The sequence below is a fragment of the Tachypleus tridentatus genome, chromosome 5 (genome assembly GCF_004210375.1).
Source record: "Tachypleus tridentatus isolate NWPU-2018 chromosome 5, ASM421037v1, whole genome shotgun sequence".
Taxonomy (NCBI): domain Eukaryota; kingdom Metazoa; phylum Arthropoda; class Merostomata; order Xiphosura; family Limulidae; genus Tachypleus; species Tachypleus tridentatus.
The window spans coordinates 43,065,508-43,089,594 of record NC_134829.1 but is presented as its reverse complement, the minus strand read 5'-3'; the positions used below and the strand labels follow the sequence as shown (position 1 = coordinate 43,089,594).

Sequence of the window (24,087 nt, the reverse complement as noted above, 5' to 3'; positions counted from 1 at the left end):
GGATGATTAGTTGATCGTAAGATGAATGGGCTGAAAGGGCTTAGTCACCTTTCCTTACTAAACTACTGAGCAAAGTTTCACTAAAGGAAGTATCCAAAGGATATCAGATGATAGCTGCTTGAATTATTTCATAAGCCAGGATAGTCATGTAGCGGAGAGTTTAGTAACTTATTAAAGTGTATATTAAAAGCTGGTTGGCTCCACTAATAATTTTTATTTCTTCCCTATAGAAAAAAAAAATTCTGTTTGAATTTAGCAGTTCTGCTTTATGTTGGTTTATTTCCATTTAATTTAAGTATTATTATTTCTAAGTTTAAAAGTTATTTGTTTTTATATTATTAACATTTTGTTGATAAAGTATTTAGGGTGGTTTCGGTAAAACTTGCCGCACACTTCGAATTCAAAATTTTATTATAGAGAATATAAAGAGGGCGCAGATCGCCAACTTTATATAATTCAGTTTGTTTGTTTGTTTTGAATTTCGCGCAAAGCTACACGAGAGCTATCTCTGGTAGCCGTTCATAATTTAAAGGTGTAAGACTAGAGGGAAAGCAGCTGGTCATTACCACCTACCTTTAACTCTTGAGCTTAAGAGTTGCACTATCACATTATAATGCCCCCTGACTGAAAGTGTGAGCATGTTTGGGGTGACTAGGATCCGAACCCGCGACCCTCGCCTTACGAGTCGAGTGCCTTAACCACATGGCTATGCCAGAGGAAACTGAGAAGAAAGTTTGAATGTTATTCAACATTTTATTACTACTAAGTATATTATTAATATTATTAATGACAAAACTTGTAATAGATTACAAGGTTATCTCAATAGTTCCTTCTTGTTCTTACTTAGTTTTGTCTTTGATATTTACGCTTTATATGCCTTACTGTTTTTTATAACTTAGCGGGTTTTTTCATATTGACAATGTTTTTGTTACAAATAAAATACTAAATAACTGATAATTTATTCTTTTCTTTTTCTCTCTCTATTGATACGAAATCCGTGTAGAAAAACGTCATTCGGTGTTCGACACTTTGATTGGCTTAATGATTCACGTGGTCTCAGGCAACCACCTGGGCAATCTTTGATATAACACAGCTATAACAAAATAAACGTCAATTCGTAAGATGGCAGAAGAAATAGTTTCAGGTCCAAGTGTCAGTACTGTAACAGAAACTTGTACTCTCAATTCTTCTTATGAAGGGAACATGGAACCAGCAAAGAAAAAATTACGCGCAGAAAACCAGACCAAGAGTAAGGAAGGGCGACTGGAACAGAGACTCGGCGGGATTTTGTGTTGCGCCGTATGTTTGGATCTTCCTCGTTCAGCCATATATCAGGTTTGGAGTGATCAGCTGATTTCCCCGTTCTGTAGGTTTGAATTTTCTTGCTGTCATTTATCGATCAAGTTTGCCCGTTAGGGCATGTGTTGTTTTGGTTTGTTTTCTGTTTCAGGGACCATGTCTGTCGATCCCATCTTGTTGTACCAGCTGCCCAGTCAAGAATAATTTTGGTCGATTTGAAATATACTACCTGAAAAAAAATAAAAAAATGAAAAGTTAGAGAAGGTTAAATTGAATAAAATCATGTAATATACTTAGTGTTTATCTATTGAGCAGATGTATTAACTTAACCAGTGGTTTGATAACTTATTAATAAACATAAAGTTTATTGAAATTGTGTGTTGTGTATGTTTAATCAAATTGCTGTGGCATGGAATTTCAAAACTTAATATCGGAATGCATTTGTAATTTGTAAGAAAATCCTACTTTGCCATTTCTGATATTATTCATGAATAATATTTAAAACGCACAAATTATAAATTCGAAACTTATTTATTTGTTTATTTTTTTATTTATAAATAGCTCCAAAATAGGCGTGACTTTCAGCGCTTCATTTATAATATTTCTTGGTCATCGTAAGTGATAATTTCCTTCAAAGTACTTGGTAAGGGGAAAAAAAGAGAGAGTTACAGTGTGTATTTTGTTTTTTGGAAGTGAATTATAATAGAAAGCTACTTAGAATGTCTGTTCTCCAGTACTATTTCATTAGTCTCTCCCGGTAAATCATGTATGTTCATGTTGCGTAACAACGATTGAATCGCAGTTAGAACTGCGGATATTTTTATTTTCTTCTGTAGCACTAAAGCTGGTTTTTACCTCTGGTTTCAGCAGAGGTGAGGAGTGTACATAACAAAATCTTGTTTCAGTAAATGAGGTATTGTATATAATGTTTTGTGGAAGTTGCGTAACTGATGCATGTTATTTTAATTTATATTTTGCCCAATGTATTTAATTTTGATTTCAACAAGATAAAATTCAACTTAAACTAGAAACTTAATGGAACTTTTCTAATGGTTGTGTGAATTTAAAAAAATCTCGAATTATACTGCCGTACTTGTTTTTTGTAAGTTTACTTGATGTTATGTAAAAAGATCACTAATATCAAAAACAAACGAGTATTAACAGAAGGAAAAAGATTCTAAAGGGTATGCAAGATTTCGAAGTTAAAATATAACGTAGATGCAGACGCACACGCACATAATTCATTACAGTCACTATAGAAACTGTAAAAACATTAAAATTAAGAGTTCTGTAAATGAAGAAAAGGTTGTGGTTAGATAAAACTAGTTATTTGAAACACTGGTTAAATTTTTTGTCCCCAGTAATATATATTTGAAGTACGTTTACGAGATTTTATATCAATAAAAAAATATATTTTAATATTTCAAAGATAATGAATCACATTTAAAATAAAACATAGCGAGATCTCGTTTGTTTTTATTTTACTAAAATGTCGATTGCAATTATGTTTTGTAGCATATTAACTTTTTTGTGAATTAGAACTGTTGGAAAAAAAAGTAAGCTTTTTCAAAAATGTTCATGGCTTTTAACATTGTTTTATAAAAAAACAACTTAAAAAGTATCTTAAAGTTAGTAAAAATTAATATTTGGGACTCTCAGCAAATCATGGTAAATAACCAGTTTGCTAAAGTCATGAAGTAATTAAAACTCAAAATTAATTAATATTTTGCAGCTGCCATATGTTGATAACATAACGTACAAAAAAAAAAACAAAAAAAAATTGTTTAGTGAGTAATACATTATGAAAGATTTTCAACCATATGACTACCTGGAGTTTTGACTGTCATGTATGTAGTCTTCTGATGAGGTAACTGTGTTGATGTACATGCATGTCTTTATGCCTGGTAGATTTATTTTGTTTTGATATTGTGTGGTATGCATTCAATTTTATTAGCTCCCTACAATTTAAAAGTATCAGGACAGTTCATCTAATGGAAATTATTAAATGAGAAAATGAAATTACAGTCTTTCATTATCTATAATAATGATTGTTTCACTTGCATCCACATACATTATTGGTGTATTTTTATATTGTTTATTTGCAATTGAAACATTTCTTAGTTATCAATGATATTAATGGGAAAAATATCTTTTAGTATTGTTGAAGATTTTATCATCAAGTATTTAAGTTATGAATCAACAGTGTATATGTAATTTCTTGAGAAAACCTCAAGGTCACCCAAATTAAAAATTTCTGTGTATAAAAAAAAAAAAAAAAAAAAAATTTTCATTTGGAGGTAAATAAACTAATCCCTTGTTTTAGGTTTTAAAAGCTTTGCTAAATTGCTTTTGAAATCTTCAATACATGTCTTAGGCTTGTATTATGCATGCAGCCTTGATAAAATGTTACCATAAGAAGCTGTTATTTTAAAATTAGAAAAGCATTGCATAAGTATTTGTTATTATATGATTGTTTTTAAGTAATACTATGGTGTTATTCCCTGACATTTACAAATTCCAAAAAATATTTTATTTCATTTCATGATCTCAAATGTTTTTAACTTTTTTGCTTTTCATGAGATGAGTCTATTGGAAATTTTCGATCTCAGCTTTACATGTTAATTAACAAACATGTCAGTAAGTGTTACTGAACAATTATATTCTGAACTTTGAAACAACAAGATTGTTTTAGTAATTTTTGGTTTTAAATTGAGTAAATTTTACTGCTGTTAATTATATTAATTATAAAAAAAAAAAAAAAAAAAAAAAACAACAACAACAAGAAATGGCTAGTGAACTTAAAGGGCAAAGTAAAATTCGGCTATTGGAAACTTGAAGTTGTGATATTTTTTTCTAAAGTATTAAATAATTATTTTGAAATATCAAATGTTCATATTCTTCAGTTTTTGAATATTTATTAAACATTGTGTTTGTGGAGCTCCAGAAAAATTTCTAGAAGATCAAATGAAAAAAAAAAGTTTTATAGGAAATGTGCATTGAAAAAACTCTACAGAAATTAAAATGCTAAAGTTAGTGTTTTATTTTTTGAAATAGAAAGCATATAATCGTGGTCCTAATTTATTATTTTGTGAAACTATATACAGCAGAAACAAAATTTAGAAAAACATGAATGTTTAGTGAGACTAGTTCATACATTTTCTTTTTATTCAATTGGTATATCAATAAAGTTTGCAATGTTTTGTATAATATTAACCATCCTTTCATAAGCATAAAAAACTTCAAATGATATTTTCCATTTTTCATCCTAAAAATCCTCCAGTTGTTGCTTTGTATGTTAAAAAGGAATAAAAATAAGTTTTCATCTAATACAATCAACCAAAGATTACTATTTCGGTGTAATAGGAAGTAAGGATAGATTTTAAACTGAACAGTTTTGTAATTGAGTAATTTGACAAAACTCTACTTACTATAGTCCACACTTTTTTTTTATGGTAATATGACCAACCCACAGATTCAGTTAGTAAAAACTAATATTTGGTTCTGGATATGATTATGATAAGTCCTGAACTAAAAGGATTTTTGTTTATTTGCCCTTGTTCATGCATAGTTTTATTTTGAAATGGGAAGAAATAGAGTATGATTCTGGAATTTTGTATTTAAAATGTCCAATCATTGAAAATTGTACATGTCTTTGTATGTCATGGAAAGAAGTTAATAAAGTAATAAGTTACATATTTTTGTTTGGTTGTAACTTCTGTTTAACTCAATGTGAAATCCTTTTTATGGTGAATTAAATAAGAATGATTATGGAATATAAAAGCATCAAAATTTGGTATTGCTTTAGAATGAATATATACCACCATATTTATTTCAATTGAGTATTAGCATAGTTCCAAGAATGATTTGGAAGTATAAACAATACTTCTCTTAGAAGACAAACTGAGGTTCACCTGCTGTACATAGGATACAAAAAATTTTTTTTGACGGACTACATTTAATTATTACTTCTAGAAACGAGCCTTTTTAATCATGGTCTATCACAATGTTGCTACACGTAACTCAAACATTATCATATATTTTTTAATCTTATGTAAACTGAAAAAGTTGTGTAGTTTCATTTACAAGATTACTAATACATGGTAGATTAACACTGGATGACGTACGCTCATGCTCTATTCACTCGGGTACATTACACTGAATTGTTTGATGTTTGCTCTATGAAAAATGAAGAGGGGATTGTACTTGCCATTTAACTATTGCTTTTGAGGAATAGAAGTTTCATAGTGTGACAACTATTACACAATAGTGGTAACAAAAACAGGTGTACAGGTACTTTATGAAACTTCACACATAATTAAACAGGCTTTGTACCCTTCTTGCATAAAATGCCATATTTCATACAGAATGTTTTGACAAAGTTTTTTTGCCCTTGCAGGTGGAGCCACTTGTGAACCATGAACTTCCTGCTCGACCATTGTGTACTGGAGAGTTTGACATCTTATTTAAATTTTTGTTTTTCTGAAAAGTGAAAGACTGTGGGGTTTTTTGGTTGCACACAGTTCTTGCAGTACTTGTCTTTTTTTGGTTTTGTAGTGAAAACAGATTTGATTTAACCATTTTGTTTTTACATTTTACAGATCAATGGTATGTATCTTACATTTTGAGATAATGTTACTGAACTTGTCTATTTGCCCTTTTGTTAAATTGTATTCTTAATTATCATATTTGTGATTTTTTTTTTTTTCAGCTGTAATTGAAATTAGGGGGTTATCATACTAACCGATTTACTGAACCTTTCCAGTGTACAAATGGTCACCTGATGTGTGCAGGCTGCTTTACTCATCTGCTGGCAGATGCTCGCCTACGAGATGAGACAGCTTCTTGTCCAAACTGTCGTACAGTTATCAGCAAGGAATCATGTTCTAGAAACCTTGCAGTAGAAAAAGCAGTCAGTGAATTACCAGCTGAGTGCCAGTTTTGCTCAAGAGAACTTCCAAGATCTCAGTTGGAACACCATGTAGCTGAACTATGTGAAGAAAGGTCTTTAGGATTATTTGTTTTATTTTGTTCAAAGAACTGCAATATGGTTCATAATTCTGATAGATAAATAAAAATGAAAAGTAAAAATTCCCTTAACAACTGAAGTTAAATTGTTCTCTTGTGGTTCTGTCACACCAGAAGCATGCTGTGCTTGTACAGTCAAATGTTTCTGTGATGTACAAAAGCCACTTTTGTTGGCTAATTGAGATAGCCTTGTTAATTAATAGCAAAGAAATAATTTTTAATTTTATAGTATCTCATTACTAGGAGTCTTTAGCACAGAAAGATATGCCAAACATATAAAAAGTAAGTTTGTAACTTGGTCAAGGTGCATCTGCTTTTTCAGACATAAAACAACTCTATTCATTTGTATGTTTAAATTATCTTTTTTTTGGCTACTTGTTTCTAATATTCAAGGTAAAGTGATCTTTGTTTTACCTTTATAATTTGTGCATGGTTTCTTTTGAAAGAGTGGGGCTCATGTGCTTCACAATTGTCTTTTGTCATACTTTTTCTCTCCTGTAAAGAACTAGCCAGAAATCAGAAATGAAGATTTATATCTTGTTTAGCCCTTACAATGGCCAATAAAAGTTTTCTGTCCTTTTCTGTTTTATAGCTATAGTTTTAAAGTTTTGTCATTTTTAAATTTTTTCATTCTTTTTCTGACTTCATATAAATGGATTTTATTATAATTTTTTCTCTTATGTTTACTCTGGATTCTTATAATTTGTTCAAGACCTACTTTTGTCTGGGATGTCCATTGTTTTGAGAGAGTATAATAAAAAAAACTTTAACTTTTCTAACCTATTCATCATAATTTCTCACTATGATTGAAACTCTCTTTAGTTATCTCCTAAAATTCAACAACTGATGTTTTGAGCAGTAGTATTTATTTTCTTAAAAGTGACAGCGTTATGATCAGCATTCAGGTTGTTAAAACTCATCATACGTATCTATGGAAAAGCTCATGTATTTTGCAATACTTGTTTTCCAGAGTTTGTGAGTATTACAAATGTATTAAACTTTATAATATGTATTTTTTTTAGTTTCTAAGATTTATTTTTGGAGATGTTTATATAAGATGTTATTTATAATTTTTATAGCTGCATCTTAGATGTACTGATTCAAAATTAAGTAAAAAAAATCAGTTTTAGAGCATCCAAAATGCTGCTAAAACTTAACTTTTTGCTGGGAAACTAAATCTTCAAACTTGTTTCAAGACTAGATAATTATACTGAACAGTTGGAATGTTATTGAAAAGTACTACACATCCATAAAATGTCTGTGAGAATGTTGTTGGTACTTTAATTGCAGGCTTAATTTTTTTTCATTTTTGTTGTTTAATGTTTGTGATAAATGACATTACTGTGTCATAATAATAATTTGAAATAGCTAAACAATGTTTTATTATATTCATTATGAATTGTTTTTCTGTTTTAGACTCACATTGTGCTGCTACAGTAGGATTGGGTGCAAATGGCGAGGACCATATCATGAACTTCAAAACCATGAAGGACTTTGTCTCCATCCACATAAGACAGGCAAAGAGGTCATGGAAGCACTTGCTGTAGTAGATAAAAAGAACTTGCAAGAGAAGGAGCTGTACAATTGTGTATTTGAGTTACTCTCATATGAAAAAATTGCTTTTAATGGTGAGGCATTAGCATTTGTCTGTTAATGTTTACTGTTAATAAAGATCTATGTGTGAATATAATCTTTTTTTTTTGCTACATCTTCAAAAATGTATTAGTTTACAATAAAGTTTGATTCTGTCTTTTTAACCTACATAAACTTTCAAATAATACACAGACAAAAGTAGGATTATTTGAGCTAAAATTTATAATAGTTTGACAAGTGTTGATATAGATGAATAGTTAATAACTTTTAAAACAACAAGAATAATCTCTAATTCAACATCTGTAAATTGTAAAATTGTAATTCCTCTGCACAAACTTTGACTTCAGTTCCTTCTCTAAACCCTATTTGTATTATGTATTACATTTTAACTATGAGATCTTACTTCATTTGGCTACCAATGTGGGTATATTTTGTACTCTGGATTCTGGCATTAGATAACTTATTTTTATTTTTATGAACTTTGGTAACTTTTGTCCAGTGCATTATCATAATTAATGCAAAATTTATACCCTATCTGTTTTATGCCATTTCAGAGCAAGTGCTGGTTATGTGACTACCCTCAAGCAATTGTACTGTGCACTTCACTATTCTAGAGTAATCTTCACTTTCTCACTTAGCATTTTAATGTATAGATGTGTTTTAACTCACTCTTTACATGACTACAAAACTTTGATTATGCTTCATCACAAGTTTATATCAGTTTCCACTTCTTGTTTGATTTCCATTGTATCTATTCATTTGTTTTTGAAATATTTGTTTTCCTAATCCTGATTTGTTCATATGAATTCAAGATTTAATCTGGTGGCTAATGAAATCCCACAGTAGTTAACAATGGTCTTCACAAGTCTTCATGGTCTCACAAACAACAGTAATGCCCTTTTCAACATTGGGTCTTTTGACTCTCCTTTTCAGAAATGACTGGCTTCTGTTTACCTCTTCCCATGCCTGGCTGGTTCTCAAGGTAGGGTTTTTACTTCTGTTTAATTACTGTCCCTTGAAAGATTGTAGACCTGTTCATGGGGAGTTCATGTCTTACGCTTGGCTGATGATTTCTTCCTTTCACATTACAAATTTTGTGGGGAAGACCCTGCCTTCTCTCATTTCTCTGTCCTTAATTCAGGCACATGTACGTTCTCTTCAATGGATGCTTTTTGACCAGTGGAACTTCTTCCATAATCCTTTAGATCATTCCTGGATCAAGGCCAACCTTTCTTGGTGGCTCAACAGGGATATGACCATGATGGAATCTTCTTCCTCCACCTCATCTTGAGCCTCATCTCTCCAAAGATACTTTCTTGGTGTGTTGGGGGACTTTCCTCAACCTCTAAGAGATTTCTGGTTGATGGTCATTTGAGAAAGCTACTCTCTATATCAACATTCTTGAATTTTTGGAAGGTTTTGGGCTCTGGCTCATTATGACAATTTCACTGTTGTGAGCTGTACAAGTCCATATCTGTGTGTCTTAAGTCTCTCTATCCCCTGTACTGGACAAATGACTGATATGATAAGTCCAGGAATGTCTAGTTTTTGGTTTTGTGTGTCTTGTGGCTGGTCACTTATCTCATCCCAACCAGGGTCTTCCCATAGAGTGGTCCCTTCATTGTGCCCCTCGGTGTGGATTCCTGTACGTGGTGAGGGGACCTCTCAGGGAAGGTTCTGTTCTTTCTGGTTACTTCCTCTGTGATCTAAACATCCACCCTATGTGTTTGCTGTGTGTGGCGACCCGTGAAGGGGAGGAGAGGATCCTGGTGGTTGAGGGGTCCAACCCTAACATACCACTTTGGCCTTGAATTCCTGTAGACGGACAGCCTTTGGGTGGTCCCCCTTGGGTAATTTGGCTGGTACACTTGGGCTAGAGTCAACCAAGTACCACTGTTGAAAGTTTTCTATGGGTGTTGTGGACATTGTGTCTGATGCTGGTGTTTGGGTATAGTGCTCATGAAATCCTGGTGTTGCTGCAATGTCCTTGCATGACATTGTAGTGCATCCCCTTGTAGGGCTCCATGGTGGGTAGGGTCAGTGAGTACCAAAATTTTCCTTTTTTCCTATGGATCCTCCTATGAAAAATTTAAATAAAACACTGAAAAAACAGTCAATAGATAAATGACCACGTCTTGAAGACTGATCAGCAGTTTTCAATGTCTGTACCACCAGTTGTACCTCATTTTCTCATCCCACATTCTCTTTCAGAAAAACCTTCAGGGCAAATGACCTCCTTTTTTATTCAGAAAGGACTGGAGGGACTTGCTGGCTCTCCAAAGTCAGTAAAGAAGCTTCGATCTGGAGACATTGGTTGAAACATCCACATCCCACCACAGTGAACTCCTCTTGAATTCAAAGGCAATTGGGGATGTACCTATTGAGGTTACCCCTCATGCTACCTTGAATTCATCGTGAGGAGTTATTGTTGAGAGGGATTTGAAGAACATCTTCAAGTCAGAGATTCTCGCTGGTTTCTCCCCTCAAGGAGTTTCTGTAGCGAGGCGCATCTACACTGCCGACAAATATCCTTGTTCTGACATTTACATCACCATGTGCACCCACCACCATCAAGGCAGGTTATCTAAATTGCAAGGTACCACCGTACATTCCAAACCCACTCCGATATTTCCAATGTCGGAGGTTTGGCCACTCAAAAACGTCATATCATGGTTCCCTGACATGTGCTCGTTGTGGTGGCAAGGACCATGATGCCTATGAGTGTGACATGGACCCACATTGTGTCAACTGCAATGGTTCTCACCCTTCCTACTTTTGTTCTTGCCCTAAATGGTTGGAGGAAAGAGGTGCAGTGTTTGAAAACGACTCATAACATTACTTATCCTGAGGCTCGGAAATTGCTGTCCACCACTTCATCTCGGACATATGCTGCTGCACTTTGTTCCACCACTACAATGGGAGTGGGGTCAGATGTCTCCGTGCCTCCAAGAGAATTGTTCTCAAAACAAATGAAAAGCCTTTTGACCTTCATGGTTAAAAAAGTTGAATCAACTTCTACACCCATCTCTGTTCCTCCCATACATTCCAACAAACCCCAAGATCCACATCCTTTGGTTCCAGGTACAGGCATTTCTTCAGATACATCTTTTTCTCCCACCCCAAGTTGCAAAACAATCATTTGTTTGCATCCTCAGTTACTCGAATCCCCTTCCAACAACAAAAACCTGCCCAATTGCCCCAGGGCAGGATTCATGGAGGTCGATGAGGACAGTAAGGAAAAAAGACTTGGTCATAAACAGGTTTACTCACTTTCATTATTCTTCCATTTTTCATGGAGGGTTGACAGTAATCTACTAGGCAGTGATCATTTTCCTATACTTTTGAGAGAGACTGACCGTGGTTGATGCCATCCTACCCACGTGTCCCAGTGGAAGCTGGATCAGGCAGACTGGTCCACTTTCACTGCTCTCGCAGAACTTGATCCTGCCATCGTCCGTCAGCCATCAGTAGACGACTGTGTGGCAGAAGTAACTGACTGTATTATACAAGCAGCTGCTCAATGTATTCCTAAAACCTCGACATGTATTCCACTATATCCTCATCTGTGGTGGAATCATGCATGCCACATGGCATGAAAGGCTCAAAAACGGGCCTGGGATACTTTCTGTAGGTATCCCACACTTTCAAACCACATCGCATTCCAGTTGGCCTGTGCACATGCAAGGTGGGTAAGACATCAAAGCCAGAAGGAATTTTGGATTAAGTTCACAACTGGCATATCTTCTACTACAAGCTCAAAGTTCATATGGGACAGGGTTCAAAAGGTCAGTGGGCACTACAATTCTGCCCCCTCTCGATCTCGCTCTCTGACGGCCAAGAAGTAGCTGATACCCGGAGCATTGCCGATAATCTAGGTGAAAGTTTTTTCCAGGTACCTAGCACTTCTGCTTGTTCCTCCACCTTCATGGCCATCAAGACTTGGGAAGAGCATTCACCTTTTCCTTTCGAAATAACTGTCTCTGACTATAATTATCCCTTTACACTGGTGGAACTGAAACTGGCCCTTCATTGGTCTGGCAGTACATCTGTTGGACCTGATGATGTGCATTATGACATGCTGTGCTATCTCTCTCCTGCTTCTCTTGATATTCTTCTAATTGTTTTTAACCGGATCTGGCAGGAGAATGTTTTTCCTAATGCCTGGCACAAGGCTATTATCTTACTTTTCTCTAAGCCTGGGAAAGATCCCAAGATTCCTTCAAACTACTGTCCAATTGCTTTGACGAGCTATCTTTGTAAGACCTAAGAGAGGATGGTTAATGCTCGTCTTGTTTGGTTCCTTGAATCAAACAACCTCCTCTCGCCCACCCAGTGTGGGTTTCAACGACAGCACTCCACCATGGACCACCTAATTCCACTTTAAACATCAATTAGAGCAGCCTTTCTCAAACGATGACATCTTGTATCAATATTCTTTGACATTGAGAAAGCTTATGACACAACATGGAGGTATGTCACTTGTCAAAACCTCCGTGTATGTGTGTGTGTATATATGGGTTACGTGGCCATTTACCCATGCTTTATTAAAAAATGTTTAATGGACAGGATATTTCAAGTTTGTGTGGGTTCGACACTTTCCCGTTCTTTTCTACAGGAACTTGGTCTCTCAGGGCTGTGTTTTGACTGTCACACTTTTCAGTATAAAGATTTATGCCATTACTGAACAACTCCCTCTCACTGTTGTGAATGGGCTCTATGTCAACGACTTTCACATCTGGTGTCAGTCATCGAACATGAGATATATTGAGTGGCAACTACAAACTGCCTTGATCGTGTACTGAAGTGGACCACGGCGAACGGCTTTAATTTCTCTCTCTCTAAAACCGTTTGCATGCACTTTTGCCGCCAACGGAGTATTCACCCTGATCCTGAACTCTGTATCGGTGAAGTTCTGCTGCCAGTGGTTCCTGAGACCAAGTTCTTGGGGCTTATCTTTGACTGTAAGCTGACCTTTATACCACACTTAAAGCAGCTATGGGTCAAATGCACAGGAGCATTGAACATCCTCTGTGTCCTCTCTTCTACCAGTTGGGAAGCAGATCAATGCTTTATGTTAAAGATATATCATGCTCTTATTCGATCAAAACTTGACTATGGATCAATGGTCTATGGTTCTGCCAGATCCTTGGCCTTAAAGATGCTGGACCCCATTCATCATCAAGGACTTCGACTCTGCACTGGGGCTTTCTGCACTTCCTCAGTTCAGAGTTTATATGTAGAATCTCATGAACCTTCTCTGCACCTTTGTCGTTTGCAACTGTCTTTACTATATTCTTCGAAACTTCGTCCCTAACCAAAGCATCCCACCTGGGGATGTGTTTTCCTTCCTCGGTGGGCCGTACTTTTTCAGAACAAACGATTTGCCATTACTCCTTTTGGCCTTCTCATCCAGGTGCAGTTGGATGAATTCGGTCTGTCCTTAGATAACATTGCAGAATCCACTGGTCAGCCCATCCCACCATGGCTTATTACTGTCCCCAAATGTGACCTTTCTTTAAGTCATCTGAATATCTTTTGAACAATCTTTCCATTCCAATTTATATGGACAGTTTCAAATCAGGTAACTCTGTGGGCTCTGCCATGGTTTGTTGCGGTTCGGTGGTTGCTCGCAGAATCCCCTCTACAGCTTCTGTGTTCACTGCTCAACTGTATGCCATATCTCTTGCCCTGGATCATATTGAAGCTACACTGTACTCCAACTGCACTACCGTATTTTCTGGTTAATAAGCCGAATCGCCGAATAAGCTGAGGCCAATTTTCAGCTCTGAAAATGAGAGTTTTTGCTTATTACCGCCCAATAAGCCAAAGCCATTTTTTAAGAAGTGACAAGTTTCTTCAAAATGATTTCTTAGTCTCGTTTCAGCGTCAGCATGCATGTTGTGTGTGATCATTGGCGTTCTGTAGTAAAGCAGAACGTGTCATATTGAGACAGAGATGGAATCAATGTCATTTGTTATTGGCTCCACTCACTGTAATTAGGTAACCAATGAAATTCCAGAAACAACGTTTCACTGTAGTCTTAACGTGCTTTGCTGATGGGACAAAATTACCGCCTATGGTAATTTTCAAAAGAAAAATATTAAGAAGAAGAAGAAATTTCCGAAAGGAGTGATTGGCCAATAAGCCAACCCACAAAAAATCAGGTCCAAAATTTAGGGCCAGAAATTCGGCTTATTAGGTGGAAAATACGGTATTTATACTGGCTTGCTTAGTTCTCTACTGGCCCTGGAATCTCTTCACATTGGTTCACACCATGTTCTTGCTGATATTCAAAACCGACTGGCTCATTTCTCATCAACATCTACTTCTATCCACTTTTTCTGGATACCAGGCCATGTTGTATTTGTGGGAACGAGCTTGCAGACACGGCAGCTAAATCTATTCCCTCTGGCACTATCACCATTGTGCGTATTCCATACATGGACTATGGTCCTGTATTTAAGGCTCGTCTCTGTGCCAGCTGGCAGTTGACTTGGAGTGAGCAAGGTGACAACAAGCTTTTCCAAATAAAACCCTATATTAGACTTTGGCCATCTAGCTTCTGTAAGGTTTGGAAGGAGGAGGTTGTTCTAACTAGACTACGCATTGATCAGTTTTTTAACTCATCGTTTTCTTTTATCTGGAACTAATGCACCAGTGTGTAGTTTGTGTAACACTCAGATCACAATAAGCCACATTTTACTTTCTTGCCATCATTACGACTCTCAACGACAGCACTATTTTAAACATGTTCTGTTTCAAGGTTTGTCCATAACTTTAGACAGTGTTATTAGTGATGGTGACACTTGTCCACCTTGATAAAGTTTTTAGTTTTTTAATGGCCATTAATCTTTTTAATGCCATTTAAGTGTTTTATATTTATTAATTACACCTTTTTAATTGTGGTTCCCTTTTAAGAGTCACAATCTCTCTAGTTCAATTTGAAATTGGAAAATGGCCATAACATTAAATAACTCGACACCAGGACTGGAAAGGTAAACTTCATGTGACTGATGCTGCTGTTTGAACTACCTGTTAGTTGTCCTGGCGAGTTATTATTACAATTTTGCTGAATGTCTTTTAACAGTTTTATTCCCAGATCCAGGACTGGAAAGGCCAACTTCAGGTTACTGATGGTGGTTCTTGTACTTACCTGATAGTCTTCCTGGCAGGTTATTATAATTACCATTATTCTACAGAAAGTCCTTTACAACTTCTATTACTGTAGTTTCTCTCTTAACATTGTAGACTGGATGTCAACATTGGTTTTATGCCATTTATGTTTTTTAATTGCTGTTTTGTTTTATGAATTTTACTACTTTTACTTTACATCTAACTTTTTACTGGATGTTTGGCAAATTATTATTATAATTTTGGTACATGTCTTTTAAAACTTTTATTACTTTACCTTTTGATAATGACTGTAATGACACATAACCCGGAACTAGGACTGGAAAGGCCAACTTTAGGTGACTGACGGTGGTTTTTGTACTTACCTGTTAGTCTTTGTGGTGGGTTATGATCATTACCATTTTGCTGGAGAAAGTCTTTTGCAACTTTTCTTACTCTGGTTTCTCTCTTCACATTTTAAACTAGATGTCAACATTGGTTTTATGCTTTTTATTTTTTTCAATGCTGTTTTGTTTTACCTTCATTTCTTTTTATGAATTTTACTACATTTACCTTATTTTTACCTTTTTTACTGGACGTTTGGCACAGATAGCCTAGCTGCTTTGTGCCATAAAACACTAAATCAACCAACCAACCCTTCATTGTGCATTTTGGTGGATGTGGAAAACAGCATATTGATGTGTTTGTCACTTACTGAAATGCCAATCTTTCTTTTTTCCTTTTAGTTTCCAGTTTCACAATGCTTAGCTCTGTGGGGTGGATGCATTCAATCAAGAGTGGAGGGATCTTTATATGCCTAACCTCTGATCAGACTTCTTCAGAATCATATCCCTTATCCAAACCACTCCTTATCATGCTCTGCTAGCTGCTCCATATTGGCTGGCTCAGATACAGTTCTTTCTGCTTTGGCCATACTGGAGCAACTATCCCTACCCATACCTCTGTTTTGGTTGCTCCTTCAACAACAATGATTGGATATATTTTGTCTCAATAATTGCCAAACTCTATCTTCACATGTGACTTTTGTCCAGAGTCTTATCTCAACTCAGGGGCTTACCCCTTATGTAGCATCTTTCTTTGCTTGAACCCTTTGACATTCTTCCTTGTTTGTGTACCAGAGGTGTTGGCCTTCCTTCAACTTTTGGTCCATTTGTTGTGGCTTCTTCATATCCTATTCTTCTCTTCCAGTTCCTCACCTAGTTGTTTTATCAGGGTTTGTCTCTTTCCTGTTGCTATTTTTGTGACTGTTTTGTCAAACGTCTTCAGTTTCTCCCATTTCTGGAAGGGTTTCCTCTCCTGTTATTTTTGTTCTTTTCTCTTCCCTTCATCTGGTTGCTCTGTCTTGTCTCTTTGTTCTTCCAGGTTTGAACCTCAGTGTGGTCCTTTGTGCCCTGTCTTCTTCTCCCTTTGAGTCCATTGCAAGATGTTACTTGTACCATCTTTTCCTTGTGACCTGTTTACTTCTCCTCCTGACATGTGGTTGTCATTGTTCCAATATTTATGCCATTAATATTTCTTTAGGTCTTCATTCCAAAGACACTGGCTGTCCAGAAAAGTTGATCAGCTCTTTTTTTCCTAATTCCTTACCTTCCATTTCCCACCTGTACAGCCATTCTGATCCAGATGGACTCCTTTGTCCAGTTTTTTTCCCTCTGATAGTATGTGGCTTGTTCTGCCATCTACTTGTTTCATGAAATTACCCTGTTTCCCATGATCTCTCACCTGTTATGTTTGCTTATTAGGTTCATCAACTCTTATGGCTGGCATATTCTGACTTGTCCATAGAAGGTCTGTCTACATGATGTTTCTTCACACCAAATTTGTCACGTACCTATGTCTTTAGCTGCTTGAATCTGCCATCCTTTGAAAGAGATCATTCAGGCTAGTATATGGACAACTCCAAATACATTTGTTATATGTTATCTCCATGTCTTAGCTGTGTCTACCTTGGGCAGGTATCATCTTCTTCCTGTGGTGATTCTTTGCATGTCTTTTCACCTTTTATTATATTTTATGTTACTTAGTTGATATACATCATATTTCAGGATTCCACCCAGTTGCAAGGATTGCCAAGTCAGGTATGCTTCATATTTTATTAACAATAAGTTTGTATTCTTCTGCAATGCTCCATTGAGAAGAGATGCTTCTGTAAGATCACTGGCCACTTATCTGGTGGTGTGTGTGTGTCTATTTTTATTGCTGCTTCATATATAAAGAACTATCATTCATGGTCTTCATGAGTGAAGCAGATGGGAATTTGTGCTAATCCCTTGTGACCCATGATTCTTTCAGTTTTTCAAAATAGTTAATCTTTGACACCCATTGCACTGTCTCTTGTGTCATTAATCCAGACACTCAACACTAATTTCTCCCCTATTCTAGCAGAGTATGGGAGTCCTGGCCAGTTCCAGTTCCTAGTTGCTAAAATGGTGGATTGAGGTGGTTTCCTCAAAAGTTGGTTTTGTATAACAAACAAAAATAGACTTTATATATCGTGTATATCCACTTGGTGAGAAGAGGGCTATTGCCATTATACTGTTTGCTATACCAAACAATGATTATACAATAATATTCAAGTTCCAAGGTGCTATCCCCAGATGTTTTTGGCCAGGTAGACTGCACTTCAACAGAAATTTTTTGTGCAAGTTGCTTCAACTGGATGTATTCTGCTCAGGTGGACCACACTTAGCACAGTCTGACATACTCCAAGGTGCTTCCTCCTGAGTTTTGTCTGGGAGGACTGCACTTGTTGAACTCTGTATCGAATAAAAGGTAGTTCCAATGGTTGTTTTGCTCATATATACTGCACTTGACATACTGATGTAACACAAGGCACTATCATTGTTGATTCCACACTATACTTTCCATAATTGTCAATACCACACTGTTTCATGTCATGGTTGTAAAGCACTTTTCCATTGATTCTGTGCTCTATGCCTCTTTCTTGAATGCATTGGTGCCTGCCAATTCAATTCTGTCAACAATTTGTTCCTGTGTTAATTACTTGGCAAAGAGCATGCCTATTCAAGAAGTGCTATATCACACAGGTGTGCTTTTTTTTATATTCTTGATCAACTGTTCTTTCAGTGCAGTGGCTTTCTGTTTGCTCACATGTTATTGCATCTTCACCAGTTCTTCCACCTTTGGATTTTACCATTGGGTGAGGGGGTTGGGGGTAAGACTGTTTCAGAACTTAACATTCTTTTACACTGGAAAAACTTTCTCACCTGTTTCATGCCATTCCTCCCCACTGATGTGCCAAGTTAAGATTTTTACATGATAGCTGTACCAGTATAGAAGCTGCAGTGTGATTGGTGGAGGGTAGTCACATGACCAGTATATATTCTGAAATGGTGCAAAACTAATGGGGTATAAAAGACTGGTGTGCTTTCATCTAAAAATTTTAGATATGCTTAGAGGGCAGTCCAGAATCAAGATAGATTTAAATGAGAGAAGATGATTGCCTCCTAGAAGTACATTTCATTGTTTAAAAAAAAAAAAAAAAGTTAGATGGAATTGATTGTTAATTGGGCTACAACTTGAAGTACGTTAGTGTCTTAGAAACTGTTACATTTTCCAGAAACATTGAGCTACTGCTACTTTGTGTTTTGTACAAATGGTGTATTAAAGCTTTAAATACTGATGTCTTTCTGTTTGTAAAGTGAATTTGACAAATGAAAATTTATAATGGTTTCTTGGGATTGGATATTAGCAGCTTTCATTAGGATATATATATATATATATATATATGCATTGATATACATTGTGCCCCTTATTGTGTATGCTGTTTAGATCTATCTGTTCCTGCTTCTTATCTAGTTTTTATTTCAAGGCAATATGTTGAATGCATGACTCAATGTAGAATAGGATCTAAGTTTTGTATAATCTTAGTTGTCTTTGGGCATTGCTACCATCCTTATCGTCTTAGACCTCTTCTATTTGGATAATGTTTGAGGCACTTCTTGTTAACCAGAAGGACGTTATTTTTTATTTCCAATGCTATGGTAAAAGAGTAGGCCAAGAGTTGGTGGTGGGGGTGATGACTAGCTGCTTTCCCTTTAGTCTCGGCCCGGCATGGCCAAACGTGCTAAGGCGTGCAACTCGTAATCTGAGGGTTGCGGATTCTCATCCACGTCGTGCCAAACATGTTCGCCCTTTCAGCCGTGGGAGCATTATAATGTGACGGTCGATCCCACTATTCGTTGGTAAAAGAGTAGCCCAAGAGTTTGCGATGGGTGGTGATGACTAGCTGCCTTCCCTCTAGTCTTACACTGCTAAATTTGGGACGGCTAGCACAGGTAGCCCTCGAGTAGCTTTTTGAAAAATTCAAAACAAACCAAACATAAATTGTGTAAAGGTTAAAGATTTCAAGAAAAGAAATTACGAATGAACACCAAACTGTTTTTAATAATTCATCTACTTTGAAGGTTACTTTATGAAGAATAAAAGCCATGTGTATTATTTCAGACCTCCAGTTCAAGCCATACCGCACTGATGAATTTATCCATAAGCTCTATTATGAAACATCTCGTTTTACAGCTTTTGGTCATCAGTGGGTAGTGAAAGCACTAGTGAACGACAACCAACGAGATCCCACACTATCATGTGAACGAAGCTTAACCTACATCTTAGTTTTGAAGAGCAAAATACCAAAGTAAGTATTGAAAGTAAAGATCAAGTTTGGTAAATACACGTCACTTATCCAGTCTGTTATGCAATGTAAGAGATCGTAGAATTCTTTGAGGTCATATACAGTTTGAAGCCTGAATATTATTGGCATTTTGTAAATTTTTAACAAAGTAGTTTCTTGCACTATACGAGGAACTGTTAATTATAGCGTGTTATAAACTGTTTTAAAAGCAGAATCATGGTGCCATTTTCCTATTGTAAAATTTTTAGGTATTTCTTATATTTACAATTAATAAAAAAAAAAAGTTTCTTCACCCAATATTTATTGTACCTGTAAAAACTTTTCCCTGCTATAAATCAAAATAATTTATTTTTGCACCATATCATTACACCAAGTTATTTTTGTAAATGACAAAAGTTGTATGAAGACATTTTGTTCTTCTAAACTGACATTAAGAGGTATCAAAATTAATCTTCAGGTAAAAATGAAATAGAAGCCCCATAACCCTAATGCTTTTGAAAGGTGGATGTTTCTTCTTCAGGGGCAAACTTGAGTGTTTTTGCCCCTGAAGAAGAAATGTCCATCTTTTGAAAGAGCTCAGGTTATAGGGTTTCTATTTCATTTCCATCAAGACTTCTTGGATGTACGTGTGTTTAGAACATCATGAATCTTCAGGTAATGTATTCTTATTTTATTTTGTTACTTTATAAGTGGATTTATGTCTTTTCTGGTTTGTTTACTAAAAACTCTATTTTGAGATGTATATTTTTGCTATAGATAAGTTTCTGTTCCTTAGGTGTATTGTACATTTTACTCTCTTTTTTTAAGATTGATTTAAAATTATAAAACTGAAGTGTACCCACGTTATCATTTGTTATTTTTTTCTGATGTCTCCTATAATTGGAGAATCCTGTTGAAAATGCCTAAGTAAATAAATAAATTACTTAACTTAGTTCTGCCAATGACAGAAAGATATTAATTTACCATGATCTAAAGCAAATATTTTTACAGCCCTTTAAAAATCCATTACACGATCCTGAAAGGACCTTTTGGAGACATGAAGATAAATCCCTGTTTGTACCAACATGAGTTCAGTGATGTAAATGCTGAAAGTCCATATCAATCCCTTTCATTATCAGATTCAGCAGAGTGTAACAAGCTTTTGGCTGCAAAGGCCATCAACTTCCGGCTGATTATGTTCCATGTTTCCAAGTGAAAGTGAGCTATGGAGCAGTTCTCCATTATAACCAAGTAGATGATGCATTTTAAGAGCTTTTCCTCCTTGTTTGGATGTTTCATAAAATTTAAATTAGCTTGGTTCTTGAATTTCATTGAAAGACCTCTTACCAGACGATTAAAAGAGAACATTTTTTTTTCTCTCAGTATTCTGATCCTGAACTTATTTACTTTAATCAAAAAATAGAAAAACACTTTTTTCTACATTAATATATTATAAAATGTTAGTGAATAACAATCTTAGATATATAATGTGCTAAATAGATTACTAAGTACCAGTTTACCCTTGTTTGTTGTGATAAGACTGGCAGTTCAGTTTGTTTCTCTTTATGCTTGCTTCATTATAATTTGGAGCTTAATTGTAAAACTTTAGAACTAGGACATAAATGATATCCATTAATATCTTAAGGTTATATTAAACTCTTGAAATCTTATACTGATTTTAGTTCTAGCATTAAATGTCAGTTATTTTAAAGATATAAATTTGTAGTTTACATTAAACACACACATATGGTCTTTCTATTCAATTTGAGTTCAAAAGCTAAATCTTCATACTAATGAAGTTTTGTTTTTTTTAAATTTATTCTTGGATACTTTACAGTGTGTGTATATTTTTTCCACCTTAAAACAAGGATGGCTGACTTTAGTTGAGATTTAATAATACCTGGTGAGTGCACAGATGTAGGAAACACCCTGGATATAGTTATTAAACTTTTAGATGTACATGTGTCAAGATCTTGTATATATGAAAAATACATTTTTTTTATCATGAATTTAACTTTGTAGTGCAATGAATATTTACAATCTTTGTAACTTTTAAGTTCTTGGTCATATTTATTATAAATAGCTAGCTGAAATATGTGTCATTGATTATATAAAAAGACTAATTGTTGGTTTTTACTATGATTGTTAAAAAAATGGTTATTAGGTGTCTTAAAGTAGAGCAATTCAAAAATATGTTTTAAGAATAATTTTCACACAACTTATTAGACAGGTATATTTTGCTACTGTTAAGTTTTGCAATCTTAGGTTTTTGTGCAATCTAACATGTTGTACAGAAAGTTTAGGTTTATATATATCTTATATCAGAAAAATTCCAAGTTTATTTTTTAGAAAAAGCATAAAAGTAAACTACAAGTGATGAACTTTTAGTTTTCATTATTACATCTTCATTTATCAAAGTTTGAGTGTTACTTTATTGTTATCTGTTCATCTTGTTTGTAATCCTTTAAAAAAATCAAACACTAATTATTATTTTTTAATTGAATTCAAATTTGTAAAGAGTTTTATGATAAGATTCTCGGGAACAATGTTTTCCTAAATCATCATCTTAAATCGAGCTTCTGCAACCCAGTTCAATGCTATTCTTAGAAACGTTGTTCGTATATATAAAACTGAAATACCAAATGTGTTGCATATCCAATACTTTATAATTACAATAACAGACTTTGCACTGTCTTTACCATGAAGGATATTTCCTAATGCCAGATGAAATGTAACCATAAAAAAAATACAGCATGTTTTTAAGTCTTATAAAATTTATGTAAGATTTTTTCAAAAGTTAAATAGTAAATTGAATAATTTTAAATTATTTTTTGTCTTTAGCAACTCTGTATAACTAACTTCCTGTTTATTTAAGTATCATGATTTATAATTAAACAACATAATAGCAAAAAAAAATTTCTTTAGTGTGATCCTTAAAGATTTAATGTTTGTTCCATCCAGTTCTAATAACCATGGAAATATTTAGGTCTGTTTAACTTTAGAGAAAATGCAGGTTTTGAGTAAATTATTGAAATTATCTGAAGTATATGGTATTAATTAATAGCAAGTAGAAAAACTTCTATTTCAGTACCAGTGATATAAGAAAAAACAAAAATAATGAAAGTCTGTGATGTTTGGCTTTTGTAGCCAATCATGTGATTGTACTTATATATATATATATATGTTTTGTGTGTGATTTTATCACTATTATATATATTTTTTATGTTACACCAGCTATGTAAGAAATATTATGTTTTGAAATTACATGGAATGTAGATACTGGACCTTTGTTTACAACTTCCTAAAGGTTAAAATTAAGTACTTGCTCTATTAAGTAAATTGTCATTATTATGTTTCCAAGGACTTTGTGTCAGTTTTGGTCAAACCTATAGTTGGAGTTTCAGCACGTATGTACCTTTCTTAATTACTTTACTTTAGTTTATTGAACATTTTGTCATAAAAAAACAAACTTTGCTTGTGTTACAGTTGGTATAAGCTACTTTTCTCACCCAGTGTATTGCATTATTACACAAATATAATTACTTACAAAAGTGCTAGTGTGTGGTGAGCATTTTAATATCAAATGTATTTGAATAGTTGTGTCGAAGGTAGAATATATTTTTTTGTATTAACAAAAAGTGGAATCAAATTTAACTTATGGAAACTTGTTACATTTATAAACGTATCAACATAAGTAGTTTAATGCCAGTCTCGGTTAATTTGATGAGGTTAGTTTAAATATTTTAATGTAACTTTTCATATTCAGCAAAGAATTTTGAGTTTTTAAAATCAACCAATCAAGATGAATCACTAATTCTTATTTAATGGTGTCAGTATGTAGTACTATGGATGAAAATTGTTTTATTTATTGCTATTTCTACTTATTTTCCCACTCGATCATAAATTTTAGGTAGAATCTCTTTCTGGAACACATGCAAGGTGTGTGTGTTGAGGAGTTGACCTCGTATTTCTTTGTATTGTATCAGAATCTGATTAACTTACTTTTGTGTATAAATACCACCCTAACATGTTCAAAGTGTTTCCCAGTATATCTGTTTCTCAGCTTCCAAACTTTTTATTATTGACACTTATTGTATGTGATCATTTGACTAATTTGTGTAGTAAATGCATTGCTGTGTTTCATATTAAACTGTACTTTGTAAAAGAATTATTGAAAAGTTAGTTTTAACCATTGAAAACTAATGTAAAATGTGTATTCTAGAGCTATGTCATGTTTCAAACTTCCTTGATTACTTTGAGTCATGTATGATCTATGAGAGAGTACTGTTTAACATCAACATATTTCATGAACTGGTTTTTAAGATATGTTCTACTGAAATATTAAAAATGTTTACTCTAACAAAGTGGCACACACAGTTGTTTGTGAACTTTCACATACTCCTATTACT

General features: G+C 34.5%; 1 protein-coding gene across 3 annotated transcripts; it reads left to right on the top strand.

The window, feature by feature from the left end:
• The first annotated feature begins 1,007 nt into the window (after positions 1-1,007).
• Positions 1,008-24,042, top strand: LOC143251022 (zinc finger TRAF-type-containing protein 1 homolog). Of its 3 annotated transcripts, XM_076502300.1 has the most exons (6): positions 1,951-2,212; positions 5,696-5,904; positions 6,062-6,300; positions 7,741-7,952; positions 19,516-19,702; positions 20,690-24,042. In XM_076502300.1, the coding sequence occupies exons 2-6, from the start codon at positions 5,902-5,904 to the stop codon at positions 20,892-20,894; spliced, it is 846 nt and encodes a 281-aa protein (XP_076358415.1). In that variant the 5' UTR covers positions 1,951-2,212; positions 5,696-5,901; the 3' UTR covers positions 20,895-24,042. The 3 variants fall into 3 exon arrangements, with proteins under 3 accessions (XP_076358413.1, XP_076358415.1, XP_076358414.1); XM_076502298.1 differs by lacking the exons at positions 1,951-2,212; positions 5,696-5,904 and adding an exon at positions 1,008-1,335; XM_076502299.1 differs by having other exon boundaries at positions 1,951-5,904.
• The last annotated feature ends 45 nt before the right edge of the window (positions 24,043-24,087 follow it).

Excerpts from the sequence above, each read along its gene's own strand:
- LOC143251022 (XM_076502298.1), top strand. The coding sequence starts at position 1,123 with ATGGCAGAAGAAATAGTTTCAGGTCCAAGTGTCAGTACTGTAACAGAA. Across the intron at positions 7,953-19,515 it reads TGAAAAAATTGCTTTTAATG|ACCTCCAGTTCAAGCCATAC; the intron begins GTGAGGCATTAG and ends GTATTATTTCAG. Across the intron at positions 19,703-20,689 it reads TTGAAGAGCAAAATACCAAA|CCCTTTAAAAATCCATTACA; the intron begins GTAAGTATTGAA and ends ATATTTTTACAG.